At 45.6% G+C, this 14,791-nt stretch overlaps 1 protein-coding gene across 3 annotated transcripts in view; it reads right to left on the reverse strand.

Annotated features, from left to right (window-relative positions):
* Positions 1–481: 481 nt before the first annotated feature.
* Positions 482–14,791, reverse strand: part of kmt2a (lysine (K)-specific methyltransferase 2A) — a 36,335-nt gene continuing 22,025 nt past the window's right edge. For 2 of the 3 annotated variants that reach the window (XM_075473493.1, XM_075473491.1), the window contains exons 22-34: positions 14,679–14,757; positions 14,432–14,592; positions 13,294–13,440; positions 10,111–12,766; positions 7,399–10,005; positions 7,001–7,069; positions 6,686–6,912; positions 6,378–6,452; positions 6,070–6,244; positions 5,818–5,925; positions 5,644–5,724; positions 5,282–5,411; positions 482–5,183 (exon numbers count right to left, since the gene is read on the reverse strand). In XM_075473493.1, coding sequence (XP_075329608.1) covers positions 4,908–5,183; positions 5,282–5,411; positions 5,644–5,724; positions 5,818–5,925; positions 6,070–6,244; positions 6,378–6,452; positions 6,686–6,912; positions 7,001–7,069; positions 7,399–10,005; positions 10,111–12,766; positions 13,294–13,440; positions 14,432–14,592; positions 14,679–14,757 — 6,791 coding nt within the window. In that variant the 3' untranslated portion in view covers positions 482–4,907. The remainder of the gene's footprint in view (positions 5,184–5,281; positions 5,412–5,643; positions 5,725–5,817; positions 5,926–6,069; positions 6,245–6,377; positions 6,453–6,685; positions 6,913–7,000; positions 7,070–7,398; positions 10,006–10,110; positions 12,767–13,293; positions 13,441–14,431; positions 14,593–14,678; positions 14,758–14,791) is intronic. The other variant, XM_075473494.1, reaches the window with a different exon arrangement.

Consider the following 14,791-nt stretch of genomic DNA (forward strand, 5'->3'; position numbering starts at 1 on the left):
CAAAAAAAGCAGTAAAATGGCCCTGTTCTGCATTTTCACAAATCAGAAAAAGGTTTTACAAATCCCAAACAAGGTTTTAATGCATCTATAGCCTCTTTAGAATAATTCTATCCAGATTTGAGCAGTCTAACTAATGTAGTTTCCATAGAGGACCCTGTTCAAGGTGATCAGAATGCAAAAAAAGCAGTAAAATGGCCATATTCTGCATTTTCACAAATCAGAAAAAGGTTTCACAAATCCCAAACAAGGTTTTAATGAATCTACAACCTCTTTAGAATAATTCCATCCAGATTTGAGCAGTGTAATTGTAGTTTCCATACAGGACCTTGTTTTGGTCGATCAAAATGCAAAAAATGCAGTGAAATGGCCCTTTATGCCCACCCCTTTAATTCGCGAATCGGATGCCAACTTCAGCGTCGTCGAGTCGAGCTTCTGCGCGCGAGAAACGGTGACACAAACAGAGGGGCGAGACAGAAAAGAGTAAAGGAGACATGTTTATTATTTAAACTATCACTTAAATAAAAAAAGTGCATAGAAAATAAACATGATTAGAAACTTTTCTTTTTACACTTATGTACAACTTTGTTTCCTAATCATACATTCAACCAAGTAGTTTGTGGTTTGTTTTCACGGTGGTGGTTTTCCTTCATTTCGTTGATGTGTACTGAAAGAACACTGTTGAATGGGAGAAAATATGACTGTCATGAATACCGTTATTACACAGAGCAGGAGATATCGATATAAGACTAAAGTTCAAGGCAAAAATAAAGCAAGCCCGTTCATGTTCACCCCCCCTCCCCTCTTACTGCCATCTGCGACACCACATCCTGCCACAGGCTGACGACTTCTATACACAACAATTAAAAAAGTACAAATACAGGTTAAGTACTCGTCCGACCTCTCCAAAACCTTGACTTGTATAAGAACAATTCAGGGTGGATGCTCCACAAAATAAATAAATTAAATGTTTTCAACATCAGCATTATGACTTTCTATGAAAACAGTACATGATAAGTACAACCAAAGCTTCGGGAGGTGTTCAGGGAGACGTGAGGACGTTCCAAAATGAAACAAAAAGAAAGAAAGAAAGAAAGAAAGAAAGAAAGAAAGAAAGAAAGAAAGAAAGAAAGAAAGAAAGAAAGAAAGCCATTTCGGTGGTATCATTCAACTCCTGGTCAGTCTGCACAAACCAATCTCTAAGTTTACCACATCAAGTAAGCCGTCTAAAAAAAAAAAGTCCCTGTTGACATGAAAAAAACCCAACAACAAAGTAAACAAAAAAAAAAAAAACATTCACGACAACAACCAGGAAAAAAAAACAAAAAAAAACAAATGGATGACCTCAAGAAGTTCACGACCACAGTAATACAGTTACATTTGTCATCACATAGAAACCGTTCTGTTCCAGAAAGGAAAGAAAAACTGCAGCGCTCCTCGCTGGTGAAGGAACACTCGCAGGCACAGCAAAATTTGCACTGGATATCGATATACAAAAGAATGATGCACGTTAGATTTATCTGATAGTACTGTAACACAAAACCATTATAGAGTACATTGAAACATTGCTATTAACCATTATAAATCCGCTGTTTTGCTACTGTAACTAAGTTTGTCTGTCCATTCCATATATTGTATAGATACTAAAGTACAAGAAATGACTATGTATGTTGCCGTATAATATTGTTAAGTATTTATACTATAATTACAGATGATGACGGAGAAGGGCCACTGGTGTGGCGTGGTGACATGTCCAAAGAAACAATGGAAGCGATTTCCTTCCTGTTTATTTGCTGCTCAAAAACGGCAAAAAATATCTGACCTATTGTTCACTGAACACTCTGACCCTGAAAATGCAGAAGTGGAGCTATGAATGAGTCGTAGACTGAGCCACGGGCATCGGTGACTGTGTTAACGCCGATGCTGGCTTCAACTGTTTGAGCTGAACCGGCAGGAACCTGTGGTCCTGCAGAAAGAAATCCCCACTGCTGTTCACACTTCGCTTATAATTCCCTGTGCTGAAATGAACCTGCTGCTGCCCAGTTTGAGGTCACGTGTACGTCTTCCAAATCTACCTGGGTGGTTACAAATGAACTCAAAACAAACACAGCTGACAAAGTACCAACCCCATCACAAGACTGGTGATGCGGCGGGAGAATATACATTCATTGTTGACCTTAGCAGCAGAACCCAGCGAGCCCAGTGTTGGTGCCGCGCTGCGACCGCAAGCCTGACCCTCCAGTCCAGGTGGAGAAGCGCAGCCTGTGGGGTCGCACCTGCCGCACCGTCAGGAAAGAAAGGGCTGCCGGTGTGGTCCCTGCCTTCACTTTGTTGAAGAGAAAGGATCAAGTGCACTTCGCTAGAGCCTCAAACACCAACGTCGGGAGTTGCCAGAGCCCGGAACACGAGCTCAAAGCATCCGAAGTGACTACGTGTGCTTGTGGGCTCAGCATTAGAGTTGCATTGTCTGTCTGGAAAAAAAGAGCTGCGTTTTTTTTAACGTCTATTCAGTGCCTGTGTCACAGCGCAAGTGCAAACCGTTTGTGGGCCATATCTTAGTTTCTGTTCACAACGACAAGGGGGTAGAGTGGGAGGAACCGCTAACGGCCATTACGTCACGACAAAGTCAGCGTGAGCGGCGGACGACATTAACAAAAAGGGACATAACAGAGTGGCAGCAGTCGGCCTGAACACTCTGCTCAGGGGACACGAAGGCTCGACATGAAGTAAAGAGGCGTGCTCATTTTCAACTAAGGCAAACATCAAGGAGACTGAACGTAAGAAATGTTTACCAAATAAAAAAAGTTTTTAAATGAACAAATTGGCTCATGGAGATATGACGAGTGCTGTCTGTGAAGTTAAAATAAAGGCACCTCTTTATTATAGACCAAGTCTGCAGAGGGACTTACTGCCTTAAACTGACAGAACTTTTAGCTTAATTCTAATGGGCTGTGAGCCAGTCGATCCACGGCTGATAATTGAACCACTTGGATTCGACTGCCCGGAGCAGCCTGTATTTGGACTTTTGGATTCTCTGTGATGTGGTGTGGAGACGATAAGGCTGGAGAGAGGAGATATCTGCTATGGATCAACAATCTAAACTCTCTCAAGTGCATAATAATAGTTCACATGACTGCCATACTGCCAGCAAAGAACTGGAACAATGGAAACAAACAAAAACAAAAAAAGTCAGCTCCAGCCGAATGGCCTGGGTGGGTAAAGAGCTACTGGTGGACTGAACTAAAAAGGGGACCAAGCCACAGACCAGCGTCAGTCTTTGGAATTAAAGAAAAACATTCAGGCTACAAATTAACGAATGATAAAAAAACCAAAAAAAACAATTACAAGTACAACAAAACAAAACGAAGAAAAGAAAAAAAGCTTTTAAAAGGCAGTGGAATACAAAACATAGAGACCGAGCATTAGTGTTTGTAAACCTCTATTTCCTACAAAAAACGGCAATAAAATAAATATGATTTTTTTTCAAAAATATAAATACCATCGTTAAGTGCTATTCACTAGTGAGTGCTTTTTAAGGTTTTTTTTGTAGAAAAATATACATTATTTACATTTGTTTTGTTTAGTTTTTTTTAAAAAGCAAGCATGATATTTCCCTGTCCGTAATAAAAAGACAGATCACAGACAAATAAAAAAACATTTCTCCACAGTTATGGTTATCACAACAGGCCAAGAAGAAAACGAGCTGTGTCAGAGTTCACTTGCGCAATGTTTGGTTCTCTCTCTGCTGTAATTTGGAACGTGACTTAAAAAAGTCCGAGCTTATACGATTTCCCAAAAAACGAGCTGGATAACGACAACGGCGGGAGGCACAAACTTGAAACGCGTCTGTGCGCCTCCGCCGGAGCCCGTGTCTGGAGCACAGCTTCAAAAGAAAAGAAAAAGATAATCAATTATGTCTACTCAAGCACATCAGTAGGTTTCTCTGGTCCCTCTGCTGTCAGTCCACCAGAATCTCTAGCTGCCTCGCTTTTGTCAGGCCTGAGGCTTCATCCCATCAGCAACACACCTACATGGCTATCAAGCTGTCAGACTTGAATTCAATTCGCGGATGGTATCGTCCTCTGATAACATCCTCTATACCGACGATCAAAAATAAACGTATCTTTCTAACAGAATTTTTTTTTTCTGGGCCGCTGCTCCCCCTAGTGTTTTCACCTGTGCAGCTCTTATCGGGCTGCTATGCACAAGCAGCTCCTATTTACGAGTCAAACGTACACCCTTACAAGCTTTAGGAGAAGGTTCCAGTAAGTCATAACAGCTCTGAAGGCATCAGGGCACATTCAGACAGGGAGATGTGCATCAACAACATCTGACGTTGAGCTCAAACCGAAAGAAAAATAAAACGAACAAGGTTCTAATTTTTTTTTTTTTTTTACTTCTAATAAAATTACGGTTATAAGTCCCTTCAACAAATTGCACTTTGGTGTAAAATGGAACCGAGTTCTTTGATTTTTTTTTTTCTTTTCCTCCTTCTATGTTCACAATAGTAGACCATAACATATTTCTAAAAAATTAAGGAGGATGGGACAATGTAAAAAATTATGAAAGGGTGACTTTCTCATCCAAATATAAATAAAAGTTAATATTGCAATGTTGCGATTTTTTTGTCACTCACCTCTGCCGGTGAAACTTTAAATGCCAAATGTAAATTAGACAAAAGGAGGCACAATACATGTTGGAATTTTTAGAAATGTCCCGTCCTCCAAAATGGCCCTTCCTGCATATAAAGTATGACCACGACCGCTGTCTCTGCCAGCACCCGCAGCTGCTGAGGTGCTTGGTGGACCAATCCTGTAAAAGTGGTGTATCCTCAGCCCTCTGTGGCAAACCCCGAACAAGGCGGGTCCTCGGGACGTTGTGGTCCTCTTTAAGTTGTTTCGATCCGGCCATCAGTTGAGGAACTTGCGGCACCTCTTTGCACCGCAGTTGCACGGCAGCTTGTTGCTGGCGTCCTCGATGGGGAACTTGTAGTCATATGTGAGCTCCTCTCCACAGTAGATGCGGCGAGAGGCGAAGATGACGATGTGCTTCTGGCTGTCCACAGTGATGACCCGAGAGTGGCAGTTCGGCTCGCAGGAGTGGTTTATGAAGCGAGCGGCGTTGCCGTGCACCGTGGCATCAACCACCTCGTAGTCATCGATGCGGAACATGTAACAGCCGATCCCCTTTGAGGACAGAGAAGAGGGTTTGTTTGATTCTCCTGTTACCTTTCGTCAAGTTAATCAAACTGTAAACAAACACTCCTTGTGCTCCAACACCTCACCTTTCCGTCATAGTACTTCTCCCGTTTGTCAGTGAGCACAGACCGGATGACGTTTCCAGAGTATTCAAGGACCATCTCCCCGGCCTCGATGGTTTTCTTGCAGAACAGACCTCGACCGTGAATAGGAGACCTGCAGAGAGGAACAGGGAATTGCAGCGAGATTATTCAAGTCTTCAAACTCTTTGTATGCTCATTAAAACCATCATTCTTCTAAAATCGTAAAGTAACATCGTAACGGACGACCACAACAGTTCACAGATCTCAAGTTAAAAAAATGAACCACTTTTTTGTTATCGGTCCAAGCTATTGGCCAGTGTGCATCTGTTATGACACATAATCACATTGAACACCACTGATCTAACCTGTAGACCCCAACTGTTTCCTTAGAGGTGGCTTTAAGCTGTTTGAACCTCACAGCAAGTGGCAGCTCCATGGTGGCACGCCTGCAATGGCAGCAAGAAAATCAATATAGATACATATATGTTTTTTTTTTTTTATGTTAGCATTATTCTGTTGACTTAAATACGGTCCCTTACCTGGCAGACCTGAGCTGCCCTTCCTCATCATCATCTTCCTGCGGCCGGTATTCAGGTGTTTGGCGATGTTTTGAGGCCAAGAAATTGAACATGTCAAATACGGTCCTCCTGGTGGGTAGAGGAGTGAAACAGACACTTGTGAGGAAGACAAACAGTAGCCTGACTGACTTCTGGCTGCCTGGTCTCTAAGCACCTGACCTCTCATCCAACAGATAATTGTTGTGTGCATGTGTCATGTGTCCTTTTGCTAACCTGTGGTGGATTTCTGCACGAGCTGAGCCATGGGGGTTGAGAGGAGGCTCGTCAGATTCCTCTGGTTTGTGAAAGCGGAAACGGTAACTTCGGCAGTGTCTGGATCCGTACAGCTGCTCCAGCAGGAAGACGATGGCCTCATGGACGACTCCCAGCATCCTGAGTCCGTTCACACCTGTGAGGAGCAGAGAAAAACCCTCAGAATGACACAACAGCAACCCAGGCATTCAAACATGCAATACATGTGTACTTCCAAGAGCAATCTTGCTCAATTAGGATTTTTTAAAGACATATTTGCATGTCCTTACCTTCAAAAGAGAGCTCTCTGAGTCGTGCGTTGGAGCGAGCCTCTTTCACCTTATCAGTCAGAGACTTCCAGGCCTCTGTAGAGAGACAGTCGGCATTTTATGCCCAGTGTGTAGTTAAAATATGCTAAGATGTGGATTTACACTTGGTTTTATTATCACCTACATTACATTTATTACCTTTATAGTCATTTTATATGTTCAAAGTAAGGTCCATCCATGTAGCATTAACTCTACTGTTTACTCAAACCCAATTTAAACTTACAGTGATCATTTGATGGGATATAGTTAGTGTAGCTGTCTCATCTCACCTTCAATACTCTCACAGCGGATGTGGAAGCCGTCCTCACTGCAGATTTCAAAGACGATGCCCTTTTTGGGTTTGCTATCCAAGCCAGAATCCCTGCTGTTGCCATCTTGGTCGGGTGGTGAATCCAGGGGAAGAGACCCTGCTCCTCCAGCTGCAGCCGGTTTGTCTTTTCCCACTACTTTCCCAGGCAGAGCGTGTCCTTCAAATGTCTTCTTTTTACCAAGGACACTAAAAAGTATGCGAGGAAAGCATTAGAACTCTTTTTTTTTTTTTGTTATACGGTTGAAAATGTGTGACAAAGACTGATACTCCATACCTCTTGTTGGTCACTTTATCTGGAGGCTTGCCCGTGTCCATAGGTTCAGGGGAGCTCAGCTCCCTGGAGCCGATCGGGAAGAATATTGGACAGTTTAAAATGAGTATACAATTAATCTACATTGCTTTAACCGTAGTACCAGTTTTGGAGACCTCTAATGAAAACAACAATGACCTTCTCACACTCACACTTAAACTGAACATTATCACCATGAATATGTAATTAGACTGTCAGAAAAACAAATTCAATTTCTCAAATGTCCAAAATAATCCCTTTATTTGCAAAAAAAAAAATCATTAATTATGCATAAAAGAATGAGCAAAACTGCTGCACATTTATTCCCAGTACTCATGTAAGTAAGAATAAATGTGGCTCGCCAAACGTTAATAATGTCTCACCTTGGGTTTGAGGCCTGGAGCTGCCCTGCAGAGTTGCTGCGATGGTCCTCTGCCTGAGAGGCTTTGAGCTTTTTCCTGCTGCTCATGTCTGGACTCTGTCTGCTCCTCTTCACTTTCTGTTTGCTTTTTTCTGTTCCCAAAAGTGTACCTGACACTGCTGCTCTCTGTTCTGATAATCTGGGAATCGGCATTGTTCTACCACTCTGGGAATGTGCAGAGGTCTGCGTTTGCTTGAACACTCCAACAACACGTCCCTTGGCGGGGCTTAGAGAGGTGGATAGGCTCGGAGATAAGGTAGCATTATTTTTGGGACAGGAGTCCACAGTCCGAGCAGTGCTAACAGGCTGAGGCTGATGTTGCAAGTGGGCATTATTGCCCTCTGTCTCTGAATGCTGGCTTACAGCCATGCTGATAGTCTGTTGGGTTGGAAGGACACAGATGCTGCTCGCTATAGATGTATGGACAGAGGAGCTGAGCTGTGACATTAGAGGAGCTCCTCCTGCTGACTGAAGGACCACTGACTGCTCCGACAGACCCAAACCATGTGGACTCGCTTTAAACAGTAGGCTGCTAATCGGCCCTGTGATCTCAGCAGAGCTGAGGACAGGGGTGGAGAGTGACACGGATCCTGGTCCAAGAAGGCCAGCAGAACCACTAGAGGGCACAGACACAACATTCAACACAGACTGACTGGGGTTGAGACCAGAGACAGTGCAGGGTAGGAGATGAGTGGAAGAATCATGACCCAGGATTCCAGGCTGGGTGGAACCAGGAATCCTCTGCTGTAGAAGAGAAGTGGGATCCAAGTACATCACCCCGCCAGATTTTGGTCTCTTGATAATATTAGGGACCTTGCGCTGCGAAGTGGAGAGGGAGCTCAACTCAACCAGGCTACCAGGTTGACCCGGGATGCTTGCCGTAATCTGTGGGGAGGACAGGTTGATGAGAGTCATGTTGGGGGGGCCTACTTCAGACGGCGCCAGAGTGGGCTGGCTGCGGGGGCGAGCCACCTTTTTGCTTTTTCTCGGCAGACGAGAGATTGGCCTTTTCTTTCCATGAGCTGAGGCCAGTACAGCTGGGGAAGAAGTCAGGGAAGAGGGACTGGAAACTATGGCAACACTGGGACCCAACTCATGTGGCCTGCCAGCCTCTGACACCAGAATCTGGGATTGGTCATGGGGCTGAGAGGGTAGGCCAATGAGAAGCCCAGAGGTGGTGCTGGGGATTCCTGTCTGGAAGCCTGTCTGTGTGGCTCCTGTAAAGGTGTGAATCTGAGAGGCGTGGGGTATGGTGCCTAGGACCTTACCGCTGGCAGGAAATATTTGCTGGGCTTGGGATAAACCAGTATTCAACCCTGTGGCAAGTGTCATGGGGCTCAGCACTGCAGGAGAGGTAGTGTCCATCACTCCTGTGGCACTGATTTTTTGGGTGACACCGTTGGGGACTGTCTGAAGGACATAAAGAGGCTGGAACTGCTGATTGACCACAATGAGCTTGTCAGGAGCTGGTTTGATGACTGCTGGGCTGGAAACCTGAGCCTGGGACGGTCCGGGGCCAGGCACTGGACTGGGGCTTCCTGCAGCTGCTGCTGATGCTGGGTGGTACTTCTGACCCTGAAGAGGCATTGAGGGAGAACTTGGCAAACCAGGAGTAGCGGAACTCCTGGGGACATCCTGATTAGCTGGAGGTTCAACCCCCTGACCAATGGCAGGGCTGGGAATAAACTGTTCAGGAGTCATGTGACCTTCTGTGACCTGCGTGTCCCTGTTGCCTAAAGCTGTACCATCGTGTTGATTCTCCGATGGAGACACACCTGGTCCAGACCTTTTCTTGTCCCCGCTCTTTTCTCCACTGATGGTCTCTGGATCAGAGTTCAAGCCTAGAATAGAGCGGTCTGAGGTATTTGAGATGAGACTCCCGGCAGAGTGGTTCTGGCTTGTGCTGACCGTTGGGCTGCGAGTAGTCAAGAGAGAGAGGTCAGAGGGCAGCTCTAGAGGAAGATATGGCTCTTCTACAGATATGGAGCTATTTACACTACTCTCTACGACCCCTCCACTTTCAGCACTGGGCAGCGGCTGGGAGAAATCATTGAATAGCATGTCTTTACGCCTGCTGACATCTACTCCAACATAGCCCTCGCTAAGCAGCAGCTCTGAGGACGATGACATGGAGGGCGTGTTCAAGACAAACTCCATGATATCTGATGGCAGAATGTTCCCACAGTCATCGCTGTTGTTGTTGTCAGAGTCTGATTTGAGCAGGTCTGTGCTGAGGGACAGCTGGGCCTCAATCGGATCCTGACCCTGACTCTGTGGCTGGGATTTGACCCCGCCTCCTAACGGAAGACAATTTTCCTTCTGGTTCTTTCTGCTTTCCCGTGTGTTGCCACTCACTGCTCCTCCACTGCTGTCAGCTTCCTTGCCTGAATCATGGGTGTCAGGTTTCTCAGTGTGCCTTTCTCTGCCCCTCCTCTTAGGAGTGCTCTTATGTGGGGTGGAAGAGGAGGTGGCTGTAGTGGTCGTGGTGCTGGTGGTGCAGATGCTGGTATCGCTCTCTGAGCCATCGTCGACGCCATCAAGCTGGCCGATTCGCTGCTTGCCAAGGGTTCTGTTAATTACATCAAACAGAGCAATGTTTATTAGAGATTATTAGACAGCAGAAAACCATCACAAAGAATTTTACAATTTCTTTTTAAACAATGTGTGTACTAACAAAGCGCTCAGCATGTCCTCTTCAGCTTTCTCTTGAGCCCTTTGTTGTTGCTGCTCCTCATCTTTCAGGAAGCGCTGCAGCTGAGATCCCCGTCCCAGACACTGGTCTAATCCTTCAATAGATGGGAGGCCCTCGCCAGGGTTAATTACTGTCCGAGTAAAGTTGTAGTAATAAGGATCTTTACTCCTGTGTTTCATTCCTCTGTCTTCATCCTCTCCGCTGTCCCCTGATGAAGACGAGGTGCTCATATCATCTGCTCCGTCCACCTGCCCCTCAGCTGACTTTTTACGGCCACCAGTCCTCCTCTTCACCACAGCTCCCGCTCCATCACCGCTACCGTAGAAGGGAAGGTCCTCTTCGCCATACGAGCGAACCCCATAGAATGGGGTGAGGCCAAAAAACATGTTGGAACGTGCGCGGGCACTGCGTCGAGGGTACCGTCGCTTGGCAGACCCTGATCCATCACTGTCATCCTCGTGATGCTTGTCCTCCATACCTCTGTCGTGGTCATCCTCTGGGCCGTCACCTTCATCCTCCGTGCACTGAGTGAGGAGACTGCGGTCGTCTCTGAGCTCACTGCACGAGCGTTCTTTGTGCAGATCGTCTTCCTCAGTCTGAGTCTGGGTGTCCGATTCGGAGCTATCGCTACTGCTGGCAGAGGGTGAGGAGAACAGAGCCGGACGGGCAGACCGATGAGTCCCCTGTCCAGCAGGAGAGACAGTGGAGGCGGTGCTTGTGGGACAGGTGGACAAAGAAATGCCACCAACAGCACTGGTCCCATTAGGATCAGTCTTGATATCAGTCTTCAGTGGAGCTGGAGCCGGTTTAACTGATCTCCTTTTTTCTCTGGGAGAAAATGGAAGCTGATTGGCTGTCTGTTTGGATTGAAACTGAATTGAGGGCTTCCCGTCTTTCTCGGAAGCTAAACTGGTCTGCTGGAGTAAACTGTCCAGATTGGAGCTGTTCTTCCTCTCTGGACAGGAGTAGTTCTCCCTGATCTTTGAGGATGACCTTTCACCTCCCTGGTTCTCAAGCTTCTCCCCAAGAGCCTTCCCATGAGCTTTGGAGCTGTTTCCAAGCATTGGAGTTTTGCTATTGCTGCTGTTGTAAGAGCTGGAGTTTGAAGCGTGTGTGTTAGAGCTGCCAGGAGCTTTTGTATTATTGTTGAGAAGTGGAATTTTGTTGTTGCTGTTTTGAAGGGTCTTCTCTCTGTCTCGGTCTTTGGACACATCTCTGCCGCCTGCTGTTTTTACTTTGGAGTGTTTGTCTTTGGCAGCTGAGCCCGCAGCTGGGGACGCCAAATGCATGGAACCCCGTTTAACAACATCATCTTCTGCTGATGTCCTTGACGGCCACAGAGGCTTCACTGCTGCTGCTGCTGCTGCTGCTGTGACTGGACTGGACGAGTAATCATTTGATTTCCATGTACTGGACTTCTGTGGGGAGCCAGATTTTCCACTGACAGAGTCTTTATGGAGTGACGATGGTACTGTATTTCCAGTGCCACTGCTACTTTCCTTCCCTGAGCTGGACTTGTCCTTGCACGGGATCGTGTTGGAAGAGGGGGTAGACCGGTGATGAGGCAACAAACTGAGGCTTGCAGAAACATCCTGGTCCTTGCTTCCATGTTTCCCTTGCTTGTCCACCTGCTTGGTGCTGCCACTTCTCTGCTGACCTGAGAGAACAGCAGTGCCCAGTGGAGGGGATGACTGGCCTGAGCCTACAGGTGCCAGTCGGGAGCTCTTACTTTCACCTCCAGCCTGTTTGGACTGACCACCAGCATTACTATCTTTCCCTAAGCCAGAGTCTTTGCTTCTCTCTGTGCTTCTATAACTGGAATCTCTAGAAGGAGGTTTACCCTTGTCAGAGTCTCTGCTAGAAGGTCTGTCTTTACCTTGGCCAAAGTCTTTTCCAGTTTCTCTGCCATACTGTCTGTGTTTCTCAGAATCCTTTGGTCCTGTATCTCTACTGAACGACCTTGCCTTGTCCATATCCTTATAGCTGGGATCTCGAGATGATGATTTACTCTTATCTGTTTCTCTTGTGCTTGACTCTCTGCTCGTCTGTCTTCCCTTGTCAGAGTCTCTATCGGCTTGTCTCCCTTTTTCTGAATCTCTTGAGGGATCTCTACTGAGAGGTCTTCCCTTCTCAGAGTCCTTCAGACCCGAGTCTTTACTTGAAGGTCTCTTCTTTTCTGGCTCTTTGGATGATATTTCGCCCTTGTCTGACTCTTTTTGTTCTCTGGATGATCTACTCTTGTCGGAGTCCTTGGAACCGTGGTCTCGACTTGATGGCCTCCCCCTGTCTGCATCTCTCAAGCCTTGGTCTCTGGTTGACTGCAGTTTGTTTCTGTCTGTGGAAAACAGCCGACCTCTTTCATCGTCTCTCCGGACTGGACTTTTCGCTGAGTCTTTGCTGGGGTGTTTGGACTTTTCAGGGTCTCTTGCAGGAGACGGGATGAGGGGAGGGGGTGAGGTAAGGGGCCGTGAGAAAATCTGAGCTGGAGTCGTCACCCCTCTCTGTCTGTTCAGCTGGTGGGGGGGTGGAGAGAGAGAAGGGGAGCTATGACGCCGTGAGTCAATATTCCGCATGCCAGGGTTCACCAGGGAGTCTCCGACTGTCACAACCTCGTGGCTTTGAGGTTGTGACGTACCCCCTGCAAAATAAAAGGAATGGACAGGGAAATTAATTTTGCAAAAGAATCTCAAAATGATCTAAACGTTGTTTACATGACAACATTTCTTCAATTCAAAGACCCATGCACTTTCTTTTCAGCATTACTAGTTATTAATCCAAATTAAATTTCAGCCCTCCAGGGCCTGAGTCAAAGAATCTTATGCTCTTTTTTTTTTTAATGTGTTGAAATCTGTGGAAATCTGAAGGCATAATTGTCAATTAGCGAAAGGCACTCCCGTGAGAAAGTAACTGCCTCACACCTGTGCACACAGGCAGTGGGTGAGCATTATTTATTTAAGAACGCTGATGAGAAATGGCTCTTTGCGCAGTAATCTGACGCAGGGCCCCGGAGCGCTGAAACGTAAGCAAGATCACTCAGTTTTTTTCCTTAATTTGAAACTACAGCCAATATCTTCCAAAGCACAGGGAACAGATCGGAGTGTGAACATTTTCTTAAGAAAGCAGACCAAATCAAAATCAAAGTCAGGAAAGGATGCATCTTAGTACCCGGAGATGGCACGGGCCTGGGGCCGACCGAGCGCTGACAGGGGGGGTAGCTTGGGTGCCGGTTTCTGGTGTAAACCCTGAGCTTTGGGGTGTTGGCGGGGGAAAGGGTGTCAGAGCGTCTTGGTGACTCAAATGGATCGGGAAAATCTACATACGGGAAAAAAGAAAACCGACTTTAGTGGAACACATTATTTTCAGAGAATTTAGGAGAAACCAGAGCAATCTCTGTTAAAAAAAAACAGCAAAAAAACTCCAAAAGAATAAATAAATTGGAAAAATAAACATACACAATATTACACCATGCAGTGTAATAAAAAAAAGTGTAATTTTTAAAATTAATACTGAAAAATCTACTTGGTCTTTTTTTATACTAAGATCCTTTGACTTATTTTAAGACATTTGTCTTGACTTGTCTGGTTTTGATAAGGAAATTTGCCTCCATTTTTGGTACTTTTACTCAAATATAATAGATGAGAGATTCTCTTGGCTTTTTTTTGCACGGTCTACACTCCACTAGCTTATTTAGTTGCCTGGTCTAAAGAGGAGACCGACCATCTGGTTTGTCATCAGGACACAGTTTACAAACCAGAAACCATGATGGTATGAAGATGCAACGGTCCACACGGCACGAGTAACTGGTAAATAAATGAAGGCACCAAATCACAATGTGCACACGTTACAGCCTAAGCTGGGAGGTGCTCTGGATGTTGAACTGGACTGGAACTGGAAGCCGGTTAGTGAAAACATCATGAGATGCAGAATATGACAGGGCCCTGAACTGAATCATTGAAAATCAGTGAAACATTTCACTACAGCACCTGCTTTCGTCAGTCCTTAAAGGAGTGTTGAAAAAAGAAAAGCACAGTTGCAAATACGACCCTGTCCCAACATATTTGAGGCATGCTGCTAGTTTCACATTCAAATTTTGCGATTTTCTTTTTATTATCGTTATTATTTCAGAAAACTACAAAATATGTCAGTTTTAGCATTTGATACGTTAGCTTAGGGCTACTTTCAATTAACTGTGCATTTAAATGATTTGCAAATCATTCATTCTCTTTTTATTTACGGTTCCCAAACCTTTTTGGAAAGGGGGTTCTAACATATTGAAACCTGAGAGATTTAGTTTGTGGGTTACCTGTTATGGAGGGTGGGCTGTGTGCAATTGTACGATTCTCCTCCGGAGCCATCATGGTCTTCAGGTCAGACTCTGCCACAGGAGGGTGACAAACTAATATCCTACAGGTATATACACAGCGCTTTCGAGCATCTAGAGTACTCCAGTACACCCTTGAACACCTGGAGAGAAGAGAATGCGTTCACTGTCTACTTATTTATAAGGAGAACAGTACCGCTGTCACTGAAAATATCGAGAGACGACTCACTGGTATCCTACTGGGAAGAGCTTGCGTTTGGAGTCTGAGAGTTCAGTCAGTATTCCCAAACAATCAACTGTCATGGAGCCTGCAATGACGATGTTTTGAATCAGAGTTCAAGA

The sequence above is a fragment of the Odontesthes bonariensis genome, chromosome 9 (assembly GCF_027942865.1).
Source record: "Odontesthes bonariensis isolate fOdoBon6 chromosome 9, fOdoBon6.hap1, whole genome shotgun sequence".
Lineage (NCBI taxonomy): Eukaryota > Metazoa > Chordata > Actinopteri > Atheriniformes > Atherinopsidae > Odontesthes > Odontesthes bonariensis.